The sequence below is a fragment of the Vanessa tameamea genome, chromosome 10, assembly GCF_037043105.1.
Source record: "Vanessa tameamea isolate UH-Manoa-2023 chromosome 10, ilVanTame1 primary haplotype, whole genome shotgun sequence".
In the NCBI taxonomy this organism is placed as follows: Eukaryota; Metazoa; Arthropoda; class Insecta; order Lepidoptera; family Nymphalidae; genus Vanessa; species Vanessa tameamea.
The window spans coordinates 7,736,084-7,754,132 of record NC_087318.1 but is presented as its reverse complement, the minus strand read 5'-3'; the positions used below and the strand labels follow the sequence as shown (position 1 = coordinate 7,754,132).

The window sequence follows — 18,049 nt, the reverse complement described above, 5'->3', positions numbered from 1 at the left end:
ATTATTTTTAGTTTTGTAATAATTACTTGATAATCTAAATCTAATTTAAAGAAATTTGTCATCGTCGAAATCACCTAAATGAGATCATACTAATTCAAGGCAAAAAAACGACTTTCCGTTTGTTTTGTAGTTTAATTTAATTTAGCTAATATAGTTATAATTGCGTTTATTATATATATATTATATTTGATTTATGTATACTACATTTGAAATAAGTCGTAAATTATATCATAATTATATAAAGTGAAAAAAGAACATCCACTTATTAGATTTATAAACCCTAGAAAAAATAATTAAGCAATTACTGTATTGATCGGAAATAGGAATGGAATAGAACTCTATACTCTACGATCTATGGTCGAGGAATAACAATTTAATGATTTTGTTATCAGAGATAAAATTATTGTGATTCGTCTATCGCTCATATATCGTACTAACTTGTTAAATTATTTAAACATTTCAAGTTTCCGAAGTGAAATTCAAAGTTAGAGAAGGATTATATAGTTAGGAACAGGGTTTGGAATTGAAAACAGAAGTAACGAGCAAGAATACATTGTTTTGAAGTTTAGTATGTACGTATATTATTAAATTTTGAAACCTTTTATTAGTAAAATTATCATTTTTTTCCATATTTTTATTATAACTTTAAATACATTATATTATAGAACATCCGTGTTAATATTATTGGCCAACTAATTTGTATATTTTCCGTATTCTTGACTATATTGCACAAGATTTTATCATATTAATATTAAAAGAAAATTTGTTATTCGATTCAATTTTTGGTTCTTGAAAAAATACTAATTATATCATCAATCAATCATCATATTTTAAAAAGATTCTCCTTTAATTTAAATCAAATAAGCGATTGCATCTCTGATGTCAGCCATTTTGAGAGTAGTCATTTTTGTTTGAAAATTGACAACATATTTTATTAATTTAGTAATTTATATATAAACTTTATGATACTTATTATATATTGGAATATGGTACTTTTGAAAGCTTTTACATAGACACAAGGATTTGTTGGTAATTAAAAAATTAGAGCTTGCAATTTAATTTAGTTTTATTTAATGAAGTACTACTATAAAAGTATAAGTTAAGTTCTATTATAAAATATGTCTAATATTTATAGTTAGTTTTTAATAATTATTTTATACACATTTGATAATTAACTTAAACAATAGATAATATCAGTAAACAAAAGGATTTTAACAATAGAACTTCATTTATTTAATTTTTATTAGAACCACTGACAGCTTAGGTGCTAAATACACACAATACTATGAAGAATCAAGAGTAATAGCCTATTTTTTAAATATTCCTAATACAGTACAAATTCATTCTTTAGCACGAGTTTGATATAAGTAAAGTTTTTAATGTTTATAAAAAAGGGAATACTATAAAAACTTAATGTTATAAATATTTAATGTTAGCGTCCAGTAAAAACTGTAATAAAACATCATAGTATAACTTTAAGTATTGTTAATAATCATAATATAATTTTAAAATTTTTGATAAAAATCAATTTAACTTTTATTAAAACATTAGTAAAAAACACACAAATTTAATTTAATGAATTAATAATAAGAACAACACAAGTTATAAGTTAAAATTCTTAAAGAGGGAAGATTGTATGAATTTTACTTGATTTTGTTAAAAATTTTTTTAAGAGCACTCATTCATTTACTTTTTTGTTTCAAAAGATTTATTAGGAATTTCGATACCTATAACTGGTTTTTTTTTTATTTCATTTCATTGTAAACTGCAAGTCACTCATCTAAATTTGACGCCGAAATGATGGAACCTTTTTCAAATGAAATTTTTATTGTCAAATAGTATATATTAGTTCAGTTAGATTTGGAGTTTGTCGATGACAATTTACTTTAATTTTGTTTATGTTTTTCATTTTTTTCTTACCCGGCCGTAGTACTGCTCTCTAACCAAACAGTAACTTTTTCCACTCTCTAAAATTAATTCTTTGTTAAATCATAACAATTTAGTAAATTGCAATCAAGAATCCTCTTTGTTTTTCCACGATAGACCATAAGCGATTTTTTATGTGCAGCTATCATCCCATAATCACTGGGTCAAAAATCGGCTTATGCGATTAATATATAAGATATATATTTTGACTTTTATTATCGTTTATTTTTCAATCTTCCAGAAATATTGCACGAAAAGTTGTTTTCAGGCGACTTATTCATTCTTTTGTATTGATCTAAAATGAAAGAATTAAAGTTCTAAGTTTTCATTGATGTAATTTTTTTATAGATGAAACTAAAATAAATGAAAATCAAACACAATCATGTTTTATATTGGTTTAAATAGAAATTTTTAAAAAAATTAGTTCACAAAAACTAATATTGAGTTTTCGTTTTGTGAAAATAAATATTAGTTACAATGTAAATATAATTCATAAAACTTTGTTAGGGAACTTTGTTAGAAGAAGTGTCTTCTTATAATCTTTTTTAGATTTACTAAAGTTAAACACTTTTAATACTATATGTTTTTGGATAAAATATTACCTATTAGGATTTCAGTAATTCTTAATGTTTTGGTATTAACATGTAATACCTTTTTTTTTTTTTTTCTCGCCGGAAAAACGCGTTACGCGCTTCCCCCACGTGATGGAAAGTGGGGGGGGGGTGACTCACCGGAACCCTGGACGCCGAATGCGCCTAGGTACGCCGGGTTGACCCACTAAAAAACCAGTGGTACCCTCTCCGTCTTTCGGCGGGCGCCACGGGATCGCTTGCGCATGCTACCGTGACGCCCTGACGGTCGGCCCGCCTATGCGGGCCTCCAACACCTAGAGGGGGTTCTCGGGGTACTGAGACCCCCCCCTAGTCCCTGCGACGCCTATTGAGGCGGGAGGAGAAGGTACGCGTAGCGTTTTTTTCTCCTCCCCGGTCGTCTTCGGCGGAGCGGAGCTCTTCCCGCTCCCGCTCCGCGGCTCCCTTCTGCGACATCACGTTTTCGCAGAAGGAGCGCATCTCCGACCAGCACGTCTCGCTACCGAGCATATCGTTGACGATGCTCGGCAGCGAGAGGTCTCCGCCCATAGTCGCCGCCAGGGTGTGCCTCTGGGGCCCCCACGCAGCACACTCACTCAGGGTGTGGAGCGCCGTGTCGACTGGCGCACCACACTCGTGGCAGGAGGGTAACACCTCCCGCCGCGCTATTCCGTGCAGGTACTTACCGAAGCATCCGTGCCCGGTAAGTACCTGTGTCATCCTGAAGGTGAGTGTGCCCTTCTTCCTTTCGACCCAGCGACTCAAGTGGGGACGGATCGCCTCCACTGTTGCCAGGCCCGCCATCGGGCGATCAGGGCTTGCTGGGCTAGAGCCTTGATCCGCCCGACCTCCGCCGACCCTGGACGGTCGCCGCGGTTCCTCGCCTAGATCCGGAAACGGTACACCTCCGCGAGCACCTCCGCCTGGAGCTCCCAGGGCGGATCGCCCGCGAACATGTAATACCTGGCTAACACTACCCTGTTTTTAATACATCAATGCCTCCATCCAATTATAATTAGTTTTTTTCAAATTCTGAATTAATAACTGTGGTATTAATACTGTAAATTAATTAGTATCATTCTTCTAAACTCACAGAGTTATATGATATAAAATTGTGCTTAATATATATATCAAATTGCTATTTTTATTTTCAGATAAGCCAGCCTTCAGTATGGGGAAAGGTAATATATTTTTATACTACAAAAAATTACAATATAGTAAGGAACCAATAAAGTTATCAATGAATAGGTATTCATTTCCATACCATCAAATCCTCCTGTGCTGCATAATCTGTAAGTTTGAAATTTGGTATAGGTATATAAAGAATTAGGGAATGGATGTGTAAATACACTTAGTCTCATGTGTAAAATCGGAGTCAGTCATCATAGAAAATAATAAATAAAATTAAAATATATTGATAGTTTTATCACTGTTACTCTTGGTTCAAGCCATTTAATGGCAATTGAGTCCTACATCTTTTAATGCGATGCGATATAAATGGTAGGTCTGGATTGAAATTAAATATTTAATAAAAAATATTTATATAATTTAATATTTTAATTAATTACACTCATTCCTCATAATTCAACATAATTTATACTTGGTACCGAGATTTTTATATTTCCAATTTGACTTTGAATTGATTTTGACTTTTGAATTTGAATTTCAAATTTTATTAGTATCGTTTTATAGTTTATGTTGAACTTAAAAATATCCTTATATTACAAAAACATGTGTAGTTAAACATTATAATAATTTAAAAAATCGAATGACCAAATCATCCTGCGATGTATTGCAAGTAAATATATTTGCATGTTACTTTTAAATTATTCTCTTTGTCATGACTTTTAGGTGGAAGGAAGAAGAATAAACATTCGGAGAAAGATATTGGGGCATCTGGTACCTCATCTGAAATTCAACCTTCTACTTCTCAAGCACCCATTGCGGAAGTTCAAAAGTTGAATATAGCTGATAAACCTGAGCCTAGCGAACCCAAAGAAGAATGTTTTGGCTTAGGAATAGAGGGATCTAGTAAAAAACGTCCTCGTAAAAAGAAGAAAGATGATACCTCTCATGGAGATGATCCATCTGCCCAGCAAATGACTGAACTCACTGCAGCTGGTCCTGCACAAGCCTTTCCCAAACTATCTACTGGGTTAGGCCGTGGCAGAGGCTGGGCTCCTTCACAAATGGTTCCACAGGCACAAGTTGTCCCAATTCAACCTATTCAGCCACAAGTACCAGTGCAACCTCAAGTACAACCTATGTGTGGCTGGGGTGCACCACAATCAACTGTTCAACAACACCAACAACCACCGCAACGGTATTTCTCAGCAACAGAAACATCACCACAATTTGCCCAACCGCCAACATTCTCACAACCACAATCATCTGGTGTAGGACGTAGTAGAGGAAGAGGATATGCTCCTGATCGCAGTTCAGATAAAACGATATCATTTGGAAGCAAATCCTTTGAAACTCCAAATAGATTAAAAATACCAACAAAATGTCCCGGCGGTATTGTTACTAGACAATCAAGACCACTCAAGTTAATTACAAATTACTTAGAGATGAAAATTAAGCCTCTTAAAATAGTAAGTACTTCATTTATATTAAGCGTTTGCCTTTTTAACATATTTTAAGACTGTTTTACCTTTTAGACTTAAATTTAAAATATTTAAGGAGGTCCTTCTCAAAGAAATCACCATCTACTATTTAGATCTTATAGAAACGAGTGCGTTCGGATGCAAGGTAAAGGTGGACTCTAACCAATACTCCTATAATCCGGTGAGACTGTAACAACATCGGGTTCTTATAAAGTTAGATTTTTTTCGCGAATTTTAAATCTTCTTCAGATACTGTGACAGATAAGGTTGCCGGATGGCTGTATCTTTCGTGTAGAGCTCTGTTTGTGACTAAGTGGAGTTCACCATGACAGTTATCACGCACATCAATAGTTTCTTCATTCGCCAAGCTCCCATCTCACTCCCTATCTTTTAAACCCCGGTCGATAGTACATGTATTTTATTCATCGACTTTTTTTTCTAATTGCTTTGCTTTTTATATTAATAATAATTTATCTGTTTTCAGTATCGCTACGACGTTTCGATTAAGCCAGAGAAACCGAAAAAGTTAACACCAAAGGCTTTTATGGCTGTAAAAAAAATGAAATTTCCAAATCACGTAGTTGCATTCGATCAAAGAAAAAATTGTTACTCATTAACTCGTCTCTGGAACACATCAGAAGAACGTATGAACGTAAACGTAAGATATATTGTCATATACAGTACATAGTACTCAAATCAGAACATATAACTTTAATCACTTAAGACGTAAATTTTTATCATTTATATCAAAAGGAACAACCAAATCTGTTTATTGTTGTTCTCAGAAGTTTTATAGTATAGTGAAGAAAGGCAAGTAAAATAGAATAAACAGGAGTAAAATGTATATATATGTAAGATATATAAGGTGTCTCAAAGGAAAATATACCTTTGTTTAGCTGACTGCGTGACCGCTTCGAATCTTAGGGCTCTCGGGAATTCCGTCGCTGCGTTTTCGGTAACGTAGCGCACGCCGTGCGTGCGAGAGACTTACAAGAACGGTGAATCAGTGCCTAGCGCGTAGAATTTTCTGGAGTATTCGAGGTTTTTGTCACTAAAATTATGGTCTAAGCAATTATTTCATATATTCATTCGAAAATGAGTCAAACAATTTTAAGATACCGGTTGAACGCTAGAAAAACCAAAATCTGAGCGACCGAGGTCATCAAGAATGGCCGAAAACGTGAAGTGTAAATGTAATAGAATCAATGTCATAAACCTAATTTTGTAAACCAGGCAAATAAGCGCATCTCGAAGTTTAACAACATTTTGTTTTTGGATGAAGCTCATTTTCACACGAATGGGTACGTAAATTAGGAAAGATGCCGCTACTGGGATGCAACTAAATACCCAGCCGTCATTGGAAATTGTACCGTTCGACTAAATAAATGCCGTGAACGCGAAGAAATAACTAAATTATCTAAATTAGGTATTTCTAAAAATATCTAAATTATAGACGTCTTATTTTTTAAATTATCGCCTTACAGAAGATAAATTTTCTTTTGAGATTCCTCATATTATAGTATGGCAGCATAGATAGCTTGACTTGATACTGATTACATTAAAATGTTTATTTATATTTCATTATTCATAAGAATGATGATAGATACCCTTTGGACCAATTTTTCTCATTCTTAAGATAAACTACGGCTGCTAACTTCGCAGGTCATATTATTATAATGCACAATGATGTGCGGGAAAGCACATGTGTGCTCTATTGTTTACTCTTATAATCCGATGGAAAAGCAATCCGCCACGTCCGTAGTAAGTTTGGTGCAGGAGCCATGGCTCGACGTGCTTTACGAGGCACGTGAATGTGATACTGCCAACATTAAAACTCCGGACTGCTAATGATCATTGATAAATAATTTGTTGATAGAAAAACATAATAACTTTAAAAGACTTAATTCCTGGTCGAGCTGATAAAAGTTATTTCGAGATATTAATTCGAGATAGTAGTAATTATAACATTAAATACACAATAGATTTATTTAAGTTTTATGTACAACCCTCACGTAGACCATCCCTGATAATAGGATTTTATGTAAGTGTGGGTAGGTACCACACACTCACTCCTACTGCTAAGCAGCATATCTAGCATTGTGGTGTTTCGGTGTGAAGGACTAGTGTGACAGTGCAAGGTTGGTGTCGCATTCGTCATGTAAGGAATGGTTAATGTTTCTAACAGAGGTAACGTCTATGGGTGGTGACACTTACCAATTGGTGGCCCATTTGATCGACCGCCTGCCTATATCCTAAAAAAATATATTGTAGATGCTTAAATTAAATTTAAAAACATATCTACATGTAAATATATTATTTCAGGTGGAACTTCTTGATGACAATAAAGTAAAGATGAATTTCGATGTGACAATGAAGGCGACTGGAGTTGTGGATATCAACACAATTTTACAGTAAATAAGTTTAATTTATTTACTTCGAAATATCACGTTTTTTCACGAAACGATGCCTGTAAAGATAATTAAACATTTAATAATTAATACTTTTAATATTTTATTGTATATGGTATAGTACCGCATTTTGATAATAAGTTGCATTATTAAAAGGTAGTTAAAAAAAAGTAAGTAATTTACCCAAAGTGGATTGGTGAATCTATTTAGTTAGAAATTATTTCGATAAATGTAAATTTCACTTACATAGCACGTGAAAGTATATTGAATTAAAACAACAGATTTTTTTTAAATTATGGTTTCGGAAAAATAGAATTTTGTCGCTGAAATTGGTATCAGAACATTAGAAGTTATGTTACAGGGAATATAATTATTTAAATTTATTATCAATAAAGATATATTAATTAAGAACTATACGTCGAACACTTCATAGCTATTAGCAAATAGCGTAGCGGTAAATGTAAGTCTAAGTTTGTTTACTTTTATTAGTTTATTTTTATGTAAAACTGTAAGTAAGTGACATTGAAATTATGGCGTGATGAGATCAGGTCCTACTATTTGGTATATTTCAATGGTCGATATATTTAAATTTTTGTTCTTTTAGGCACATGAAGAATGGCGAAAGTTCGTTGAATCCACCAACAGAAGCCATTCAAGCAATCGATGTAATTTTACAGCAAGGAACTTTGGAAAATTATGTGAAAGTGAGTCTCGGGATAACAACAATGCACTTCGAACTAAAATATATATTAGCTGCAATAGAATTCGTATAAAATGTATACAAAAAAACCTAACAAGCAAACATTCTAAGAGTTTCTAAGAGTATGAGTATCAGACACTAGACACTGGACTGACAATAGAATAGACGTAGAAAAAGAGTTGTCAAAATAAATACTTTTGCGCTAAGACTGTTTTCATATATAAAGTTTTACTTTAGATGAACTTTAGTACAAATATTATATATAACATATGTAATAATTGCATATTAATACAATATTCTAATACATAATTAATATTCGTAGGTGGGAAGACAATATTTCATGCGGCCGAAGAACCCGATAGACTTGTTCTATGGCATGGAGATGTGGACCGGGCTATTTCAGTCTGCAATATTTACTTCCCGTGCCTTCATTAATATTGATGGTAATTTTTTTTAGATTTTCGATATTGAACCAATATAATAATTTTTTTTTCGTTTCGTTCGTTCGAATTTCAAATATGGATGTGATTAATTATATTTTCATGCTGCAACATTATCAGCTAGGACGATAAAATAAAATTTCATAAAAAAAAACCTAGATAATTTGGGTGATGTATATTTAAACATGTAATATATTTTCAGTTGCACACAAAGCTTTTCCAAGATATCAATCTTTAATTGAAGCTTTAATTAAAGATTTTCGCTTGGATCCAAAAAAACCATTGAATCAACAAAGGGGTGTTGATTATTTTGAACAATTTATTAAGGGACTGAGGGTGAGTGAATGTTTGTTCTTAATTTAATAATAAGTTAAGTATGATATGTAGTAATAGGCAAAATAGGATACGACCGTGGGGACTGTATCTTAACCCGGGGATATCATAATAGCCGAAATACCTCGGTCGCAATGCTTAGAATGTAAAAAAGTACGAATCTTCCTAACATTATCAAAGCTAAAATGAGTTTCATAATTTGATTTTTATATGTTATGCTTAACTGAGCCGATCTTCATGAATTTTCATACACGCTCTTATGGGTACAGAACAGCATAGGGATCCTAACCCCTGTCCCTGCGTGTGAGGGTCACACGCTGGCGGAGCTGCGGCTGAATACTAATTTAAGTTCAAAGTAATTATTAATAGTATTTTTTACATAAATATGTAGGTTGTAGCGAGGATCGGAGGTGGAGAAAAAATCCGAGAATACATATGCAATGGACTAGTTGATCCAGCGAACCGGCTCACCTTCCCTCTCAACGATCCCGCAGAGCAAGGGAAGACAGTTACTGTTGAGAAATATTTTGAAATTGATAAGAAATACAGGTACATATAAATATCATTAATAAACCCGACCTTGAGCAGTTCCGTCGAAATTTTATTGCTTTTCCTTTAATAACGTTAATCCTGCAACATTGTTATAAATGTTCGAAAGCAGGAAGAGAAGATGCTAGCGCGTAGAGTGCCTATTATAGTTCGGGTGAAAAGAAGTATGCACCCAAGGCTTATAAATCCTCAAGTGACAATAAAGCGATATCCTCCTCACGAAGCTTGGTATCACTACATAGTATAAAATAAAGTCAACGGAAACAAGCAACGGAATTTAATCCGTTTTTTTGATAGAGTGATTCAAGAGGAAGGTTTATATTTATAATACATGCACAATAAAGTAAAAAAATACTGATACTTTAGGAGGAGGCGATGTCTTAAATAAACACATTTTTTGAGCTTACACTGCAAACGCTGGCTAAACCGAACGAGATAGATCAAAATAATGTACTACAGTATTATACACCTTAAAAAGGTGTACAAAAAATGTAATCGATGGTGTATGTCTATCTCTTAGGGATAACCCACAATAACCATTTTTTACTTTTCACGTAAAATAATGGCTTTTATACGAAGCGATTTTTAGCATTAATCCTTTTCTAATTAAGTACCTTAAATACATTGGGCAGTTAATATTACAGCATGTAATTTAAATGATTTTTTCCGAAGATACTACATATTTAAAGTGCAGGGACGTAGCGGTTAATATTGTCTAATGACAAAAAAGGTGTGAACGTTGTATATAAAGACATTCTGTTGTATATTTAGTATCAGCAATGCACCAGTGCTAAGCCGGGACGGGTCGGTATTTGTAACTGTAAAAACTTTAAAACTTGTAAACATAAAGGCAACGTAAGTAGTAGTACGACAGCCACGAATCTGCAAGGCATGAAAAAATTAAATTCAAGTACGCCAACTCTTAATTAAAGTTTTTTCTTAGTTAAAGAAAAAGGTGTTTCCTAAAGAGAAAAAAATATACATATAAAGTTTACATAATTCAGTAGTTAGTGACAAAATTGGACGCGATAGGAAAATGAAAAAAAAAAAACAAATGTATCAGACAATCAAAAATGATCAGGGAAAAAATATAACCTGCTATAGTAAAGTGAAAAATTATGCACAAGGTCGTCCTTTGAATCGAAAAGCTAATAAAAATACATTCCTCGAGCAAAAAGAAAAAATACATGAATAAGCTGATTGCGTTTACAAATCACAAATATGTACAGTGACAAGAGCGAGTTCGATTCAGTCAAAACCTCGTAGAAAGTATGCCTCGTTATAAGGTTAAATATTAGATTAGGTTTCCTTGGAAATACTGCATTAACTAGTTATGTAAAATTTCAAAAGACGCCTACATAATATAGGCTTATTATAAAAAAAGCTATGACAGACCTTGTATAAAGTAATTTAAAAATGATTTTTAAGAAAAATATCTGTAAATAATATGAAAAATAAATATATAACAGTGTATAAAATAAGAAACATAAATAAGTTTCTGATCTTAAAATAAAATTTATTATTATAAAAAAAAATTCATAACGTTTCTTTTCTATTTTAGATTACGCTATCCTTACCTGAATTGTATGTGGGTGGGACCGAAGGATAAAAATATTTATTATCCTATGGAGTTATTACATATCTCTTTCGGCCAGGTAAGCTCATCTGTATAAAAAGAATAATTGTTTGATTTAATTATATATTTTTATTTTATATGACCATATGTCCCGTAAAAGTTTAGTTGTGATGCTTCTAGTAATAATAATATACAAGCACAGTAGTATAACGTAAATACAAATTAGAGCAGAGATACGACATACAAAATATCGCATAATAATTACTATCGTTATATTTTTTTACACTAAATATTTTTTAATTGTTGCAAATTATAAATTATTTAATTAATGCTCTCATCTTTTTCTGTAGCCAATAAATAAACAGCTCAACGAAAAACAGCTCCAAACGATGGTTCGTGAAGCAGCAACTCCGCCCAACGAGCGCATGAATAAAATTAAAGAAGTAACTCGTAACGTAAGTTTGCTTTCTTTTGATACTAAAGTGGAGATTCTTAAAGTTTAATTTACACCTAAAAATGCGAAAACCGTCGCGTGTAACGTCACGTCGCTCAATGTTCGACGACGTGACGATACAGACTTTATTTGGTAAAGTATGGAGTTAATACCTTTATGTTAGTTATGCAAATGTTAATCTCAATCTACAATATTTAAAAAAAATTACCTGTGTTAAATTTATCTATATATTATATATTTTTGGATATTATATATTAACGTTTTAACACAGATGAATTACTCGGCGAATGCCAGCTTCAAGCACTTCCAATTAGAAGTTTCGGACAAATTCTTCCAAGTAGACGCTAAGGTATTGCAAGCGCCCAAATTGGATATCGGAGTTGGTAAACCTGTTGATCCAAGGTATGTTTGATCTCGATATTTAATTATTACTAAATTTTAAAATTTTGTCGAATTAAAGTCAATTATACTTTATTGTTTTAACAGATTAAGATAAAAAGTCAAAGGTTTCTTTCTATTAATTAATTAAATAATATATATAATATTTTGTATTTATTGAGACTCAGTATATTTGCAGTAATTCATAACATTATCTATTATAAATATAAAACAGAAAAGGCGTATGGCAAGCCAATCGCTTCTTGAAGGCAAGTGCGCTTGAAACATGGGGCTTAATTACTATCGAAGCAGACCCTACCACATGCCAGTGCCAAAGCTTCATAGATATGGTGAGCTCTAAAAATATTGTCCTTAATACGTAATGATACATTTAACTATAATTGAAAGTTATTAACTTTATCAATCCCGAGGTCCTGAATGTAGTACACGCTGAAGAGGTTAGACAATATTAAAAAGGAAGATTGTTACTACATATTATAAAGCAAAGTATCACGCCCTCCCCAGCCATGTCTGGCTGTCTGTTTTTCTGTCTTGATGTAAAACTACCGAACGGATTTATTAGGAAGCGTATTATTAATTAACATTTACTGTAAAGTACCCTTATTTTACACTTGCGAATCCCGAACTGGTAACTAGTAAAATATAATTATCGTCTATTAAAAGTCTAGTAAATAGCAAATTTTATGTTTTTCATTTAATAACCCAACTTAACGGTCTTAAAAAAAGGAGGTTATTGATTCGGTTGTACTTTTTTTTTTATAATTGTTATCTCATAACTATGTCAGTCATATATTAATTGAACTGGACTTTTTGGTCCCGTTTATGTTTGAAAAATTGAAAATGGGATAAAATTTTTGTAGGCTTGAAATATATTTTCTCAGCATTATTTTATATCAAATAATTTTGAACTCGTTTCATAATTTTGTATTGTTTGCTAAAGATTGAAATTATGATTATTAATATTTATTTATTATTTTTAGATAAAGCGAGTCGGTGTTCAAATGGGTATGTCCGTGCGAGATCCCCTGATGACTAATTTCAACGTTAGAATGAACGAGATCCATAAGATATTATTAACAGCGTATGAAAAGAGAATAAATATCTTATTCGTTATCGTCCCGGTGAGGTTTAGAGATGCCTACGAAAAGGTAAGAATTGAATTGCTTTTTGAATTTTAAACGCCTTAAACTAGATTAATATTAATATGGTTTATATCATTATTAAATAAATAACATTAAATTACAAATTACTTTAAAACTTCTCGTAGATATTTTATTGCTCCCCTTTATATTTAAAATAACAAGTCAAATTCAACGGAAATCTTGTTCATATTTCGAAATTAGAACATCAGTGACTACTCGTCAAGGTTTATACGTATCGTAATGACATTTTCTACGAGTGGTTTGCAATTTGTAATAAATAATCCGATTGTGCCCTAATTTCACGTCGGAAAAGTAGCAGCAAAATTGTAGGAAAAATGACAGTTCAAATCGTTTTAGGTGAAACGTATGGCGGAACTTGAAGTGGGCATCTTGACACAATGTATCAAAGATATGACAGCCTCACGTCGTATGAGCGAGCAGACAGTGCGCAATATATTGTTAAAGGTAGAGTATTATTTGGCTGCAGTTTATGAGTAATATTTATGAAGTTCACAAGCTGTACTGCATATTTGTGCCTAATATTTAGCCGTCGTCTACGCCATCAACTTTTTTTTTCATTGTTTCGTACTGTATCTCTTGTTGGTCGCATGTGCCTCTATGTCAGTTTCCAATTAACAAGGTGTTGAAGGCGTCCTCTTACTGTAACACATTTCCAGACGAATGCCACCAAATAGAAAGTAATTGCTTGAAGTTTTTTGAATAAAAGTGACTGCAGCCCTTTGACGGTTATGAGTGAAAGTTTTAGTCTAAGTGGATTTAACCAGGACTAATACTGGACCTCGAGTAATCAATCACCAATAACAATTATCTTTACTGAGATCATACATTATATTGTTCTCAATTTGAAGGTAAATTCTAAGCTCATGGGAATCAATCAATGCTTAGAAGCCCGCTCTGTCCCCGAGTGCATCAAGAAGGGAGGAGTCATGATGGTCGGCGCTGATGTAACACATCCTCCCCCAGATCAGGTATTGATAGAATAGTTTAAACAATAAATATAATACGCGAAGTGTAAGAAAGAACAGTTTGTTTCAACCAAGAATAACTACTAAACTACTACGGTGTTAGAATGTCGAAATAAATTGTACCGAAAATAATAAAATATATTTATTGAGACTAAACCTAAACATAACTAAAAAAGGTTTTGTTTCTCGATAGTAAAAACATGTCATTCAAAAAAAAACTCACAGAGTACACTTCTCCCCGCTGAGGAGAAGGTTTGGAGCTCATTCTTCCTCCCCGCTGCTTAAATGCGCGATTTTAAGAAAATAATTGTATTTCAATATGTAAATTGTAAATCATGTAATGTGCGCCAAAATGACGTTACAAATTACTAAATATAAACTTTTCTTTTACAGAAAACAATCCCAAGCATTGCTGCGGTTAGCGCTTCGATTGATCCCAAATGTTTCTTATACAATATTGAACTAAGCATGCAGACGCCAAAGGTATTATTAATATTAAATTTCAATAATTTTTTTTAGACACATTTACTGTGTGAGTGTGTGATAAAAATATGTAAACTTTTTATTAAAAATAGATGCCCACACTAGAAAATGGCTCATCTATGGTTAGTGATCACCACCACCCATAGAAATATTAATCAAAATACAAATCAAATATCAATCAATACATATCTAATGCTCCACCAACCGTAACTAAGATGTTAGTTCCCTTGTATCTGTAGTTACAATAGCTCATCCACCCTTCAAACCGAAATACATAAATATTTCATAATGCTTTTTGGTGGTAAAAATATGTGATGAGTGGATGATACCTACCCAGCCTTGGCGGGCTAGTTTCACAAAGCCATAATAACAAGTGGTATTCTAATATCAATAAAATTAATAAAGGTACATTAAAGAATTTCAACAAATAATAATGAAATTTGTTGCGCTTTAATGGAATTTTAAATAACATTATACTTTTGTACAAAAATAGAATAAAAACTGTTGGTGATTTTCAAATTGGTCGTAATATTTTTAATTATCACAGAAAATAAAACAAAATATGTTTTTATTTGAATTGATTTATTGTTTTAATCAATGGATCTTTAGAAACCTACAAATAGTTAATATCTTATGTTTCAGGAAGAAATTATTGTGGACTTCGAAGATATGATGTTTGATCATTTGCAAAATTACAGACAGCGACAGAACATGCTACCACGCAAGATATTTGTGTTTCGTGATGGAGTCTCTGAAGGACAATTTGCTCAAGTACTGAATATTATTGAACTTTAAATAAGTATTTGTTAACTGACCCTTTGGTTTAATTTATACATAATACTGTGAGTACTACTACAATGCTGTATGTTTTAGGTGATGCAAAGTGAGCTGGTGGCTATACAGAAAGCTTATCAGCGATTGGATCAACAGGTGAAGCCGGAAATATTATTCTTACTTGTACAAAAGAGACATCACACGCGGTAAGTCATCTGTTGTGTGTGTTTTTTTATCAAGTAATATTTTCATAATAGGTATCTCTTTTGGAAAATTGCAATTTAAATTGCTCGAAATGTCTGCATACCTAATGAAAGACTATCAAAATTTGACTATGAATATTAATTGGGTATTTGTCCCATATTTTTTGCATTCCACATACATTAAAGCTATACCCTTAGACATCACATAAGGACAAACGTGCAAGAAAATTACGTCTTGTCAAAGTTGGTCTTATATAAAAAGAGGGCAATGTCAGCTCCGAACACCAATAAACAAATTGAACGACGCGATCACTCTGTATTTCAATGCGCCAAAATGTGTTTACTATATTCATGTAATTTTCTTTTTTATGATATATGTAGGCGGCCGAGCAAATAGCGTCACCTGATGTTAAGTGGTCACCACCGCCCATAGACGATGGTATACTATAAGAAATATTAACCATTACTTACATTGCCAATGCGCCATCAACCTTGGGAACTAAGATGTTATGTCCCTTGTGCCTGTAGTTAAACTGGCTCACTCACCCTTCAAACCGGAACACAACAATTCTGGGTATTGCTGTTTAGCGGTAGAATATCTGATGAGCGGGTGGTACCTTCCCAGACAGGCTAGCACAAAGTCCTACCACTAACAACATAGTAAATAAGATAGACGATGGTTCTATCAATTAATCATGAATTTTGTATGAGTACACAGTATCAATGTGTATGAGCTGACTGAGTTAATTGTGGCCGCAAGCAAAGTTCATCACGATATAACCCGTTGAAATGCGCGATTTATTACAGACAGCGAAGAGTCTTTTGCCAAAATGTCCGTTCTCGTTTGCATTAAATTAGACAAAAAATTTTTTCAGGTTCTTCTTGGGAGAGAGTAATCCACAAAATGTAGAGCCCGGTACTGTGGTTGACAGTGAAATTGTACACCCGCGCGAGTTGGACTTTTATTTGGTGGGTTTTAGTTACGATTATCCTTTTCGGAATTGTTTTTTGTCAGACTTTTGTGCAAATCGAGTTTAATACTTCAATTCGTATCACAAAATATTTGTCATTATAAACGTTGTTTTCTTATAATACTATAAATAATTATAGAGAGTTAGAAAACAGGAGACGACTGCAAAAAAAACGATAAAGGAAGAGTAACTCAGAAATAACAAAAAAATATTAATTTAAAATTTCTACGGTGCATATTTTCCTAGTCAATGAAACATCATTAACGCCCAAAGCACCCGGCAGGTATCGCACCAAGCTCTGAAGGGCACGGCGCGGCCGACGCGCTACCACGTGATCTGCAACGACGGCAACATCCCGTCGGACGAGGTGGAGCAGCTGGCGTACTACCTGTGCCACCTGTACGCGCGCTGCTCGCGCTCCGTGTCGTACCCGGCGCCCACGTACTACGCGCACCTGGCGTGTCTGCGCGCGCGCACGCTCACCAGGTGCGGCCCGGGGCGACGCCGAATCTGTTGACGAACTACATACTCATACTTTATTTTAACGTGTACTTGTTGTTTCAGCGGGGATCGTATCAACAACGCTGAGTTAGAAAAGAAGCCTAAGCGACTTCGCGTGCTGGATAGGATGTTGCAGCACAGCCGTATGTTCTTCGTTTAATTCCCACGTTCCGAGAGTAGCTCTTCGAGGGGATCATGTATTAGATTGCATAAAATGTAACTTCGTAATTATAACGACGTAGTTTTATAAAGTTCTTTACGATATTGTAAAATGTTATGTGACGATATACATATATATGTGAGCCCTTTTTATTTTGTTGGTGTGAAAATATTTAATTTGTATAGTGCTAAATTTTTCAATTCGTTTTGATCCTACTTAATTTGTTTCCAAAATATTTTTATTGTTACTAAAAAAATAAGTTATTAAGTCAATTCGAAACGTATAATTATATTATTTAGCAAAAGGGCTTTTTAGGTCAAGCCCGTTTAGGTAGGTATCACTAATCCTCACATATTCTACCGCCGAACAGTAATTCTTAGTACTGTTATGTTTTAGTTTGAAAAATGAGTGAGCCCACCATTACAGGCTAATATTGCATAAAATATTAGTTTCCAGTGTTAAAGGCGTATTGGCGTTGTAAAGTATGGTTAATATCTTTTTTTTTAATGGTACATTTGGCAAACGGGCGAGGAGGCTCATCTGATGGAAAGTGACTACCACCGCCCATGGACATCTGCAACACCAGAGGGCTATCAGATGCGTCGCCGGCCTTTAAGAAAGGTGTAGGCTCTTTTTTTGAAGGTTCCCAAGTCGTATCGGTTCGGAAAAACCGCCTACGAAAGCCTTAATAAACTTAAAAATCTCGCTGTCGTGAATTTTTGGATATCTAGGTGATTTGGATGGAACTTGGAATTGGAGGACTTGTGAGGCCGAATTTGAGCCTTGTATAGTCTTAGGCCGACGTGAAATACTGTCTGGCCTTGCTGAGCACACCGAGCTATTTTGGT

General features: G+C 33.6%; 1 protein-coding gene across 1 annotated transcript; it reads left to right on the top strand.

Annotated features, from left to right (window-relative positions):
* Positions 1-442: 442 nt before the first annotated feature.
* Positions 443-17,408, top strand: LOC113392083 (protein argonaute-2-like). Its single transcript, XM_064216160.1, has 22 exons — positions 443-572; positions 3,671-3,697; positions 4,368-5,110; positions 5,607-5,780; positions 7,445-7,533; positions 8,135-8,234; positions 8,553-8,673; positions 8,873-9,006; positions 9,395-9,552; positions 11,114-11,207; positions 11,479-11,583; positions 11,854-11,984; positions 12,196-12,310; positions 12,962-13,129; positions 13,481-13,588; positions 13,993-14,112; positions 14,503-14,592; positions 15,235-15,363; positions 15,466-15,572; positions 16,445-16,538; positions 16,824-17,026; positions 17,105-17,408. The coding sequence occupies exons 2-22, from the start codon at positions 3,688-3,690 to the stop codon at positions 17,199-17,201; spliced, it is 3,090 nt and encodes a 1,029-aa protein (XP_064072230.1). The 5' UTR covers positions 443-572; positions 3,671-3,687; the 3' UTR covers positions 17,202-17,408.
* The last annotated feature ends 641 nt before the right edge of the window (positions 17,409-18,049 follow it).

Excerpts from the sequence above, each read along its gene's own strand:
- LOC113392083 (XM_064216160.1), top strand. Across the intron at positions 11,985-12,195 it reads GGTAAACCTGTTGATCCAAG|AAAAGGCGTATGGCAAGCCA; the intron begins GTATGTTTGATC and ends AATATAAAACAG. Across the intron at positions 13,130-13,480 it reads TTAGAGATGCCTACGAAAAG|GTGAAACGTATGGCGGAACT; the intron begins GTAAGAATTGAA and ends AAATCGTTTTAG.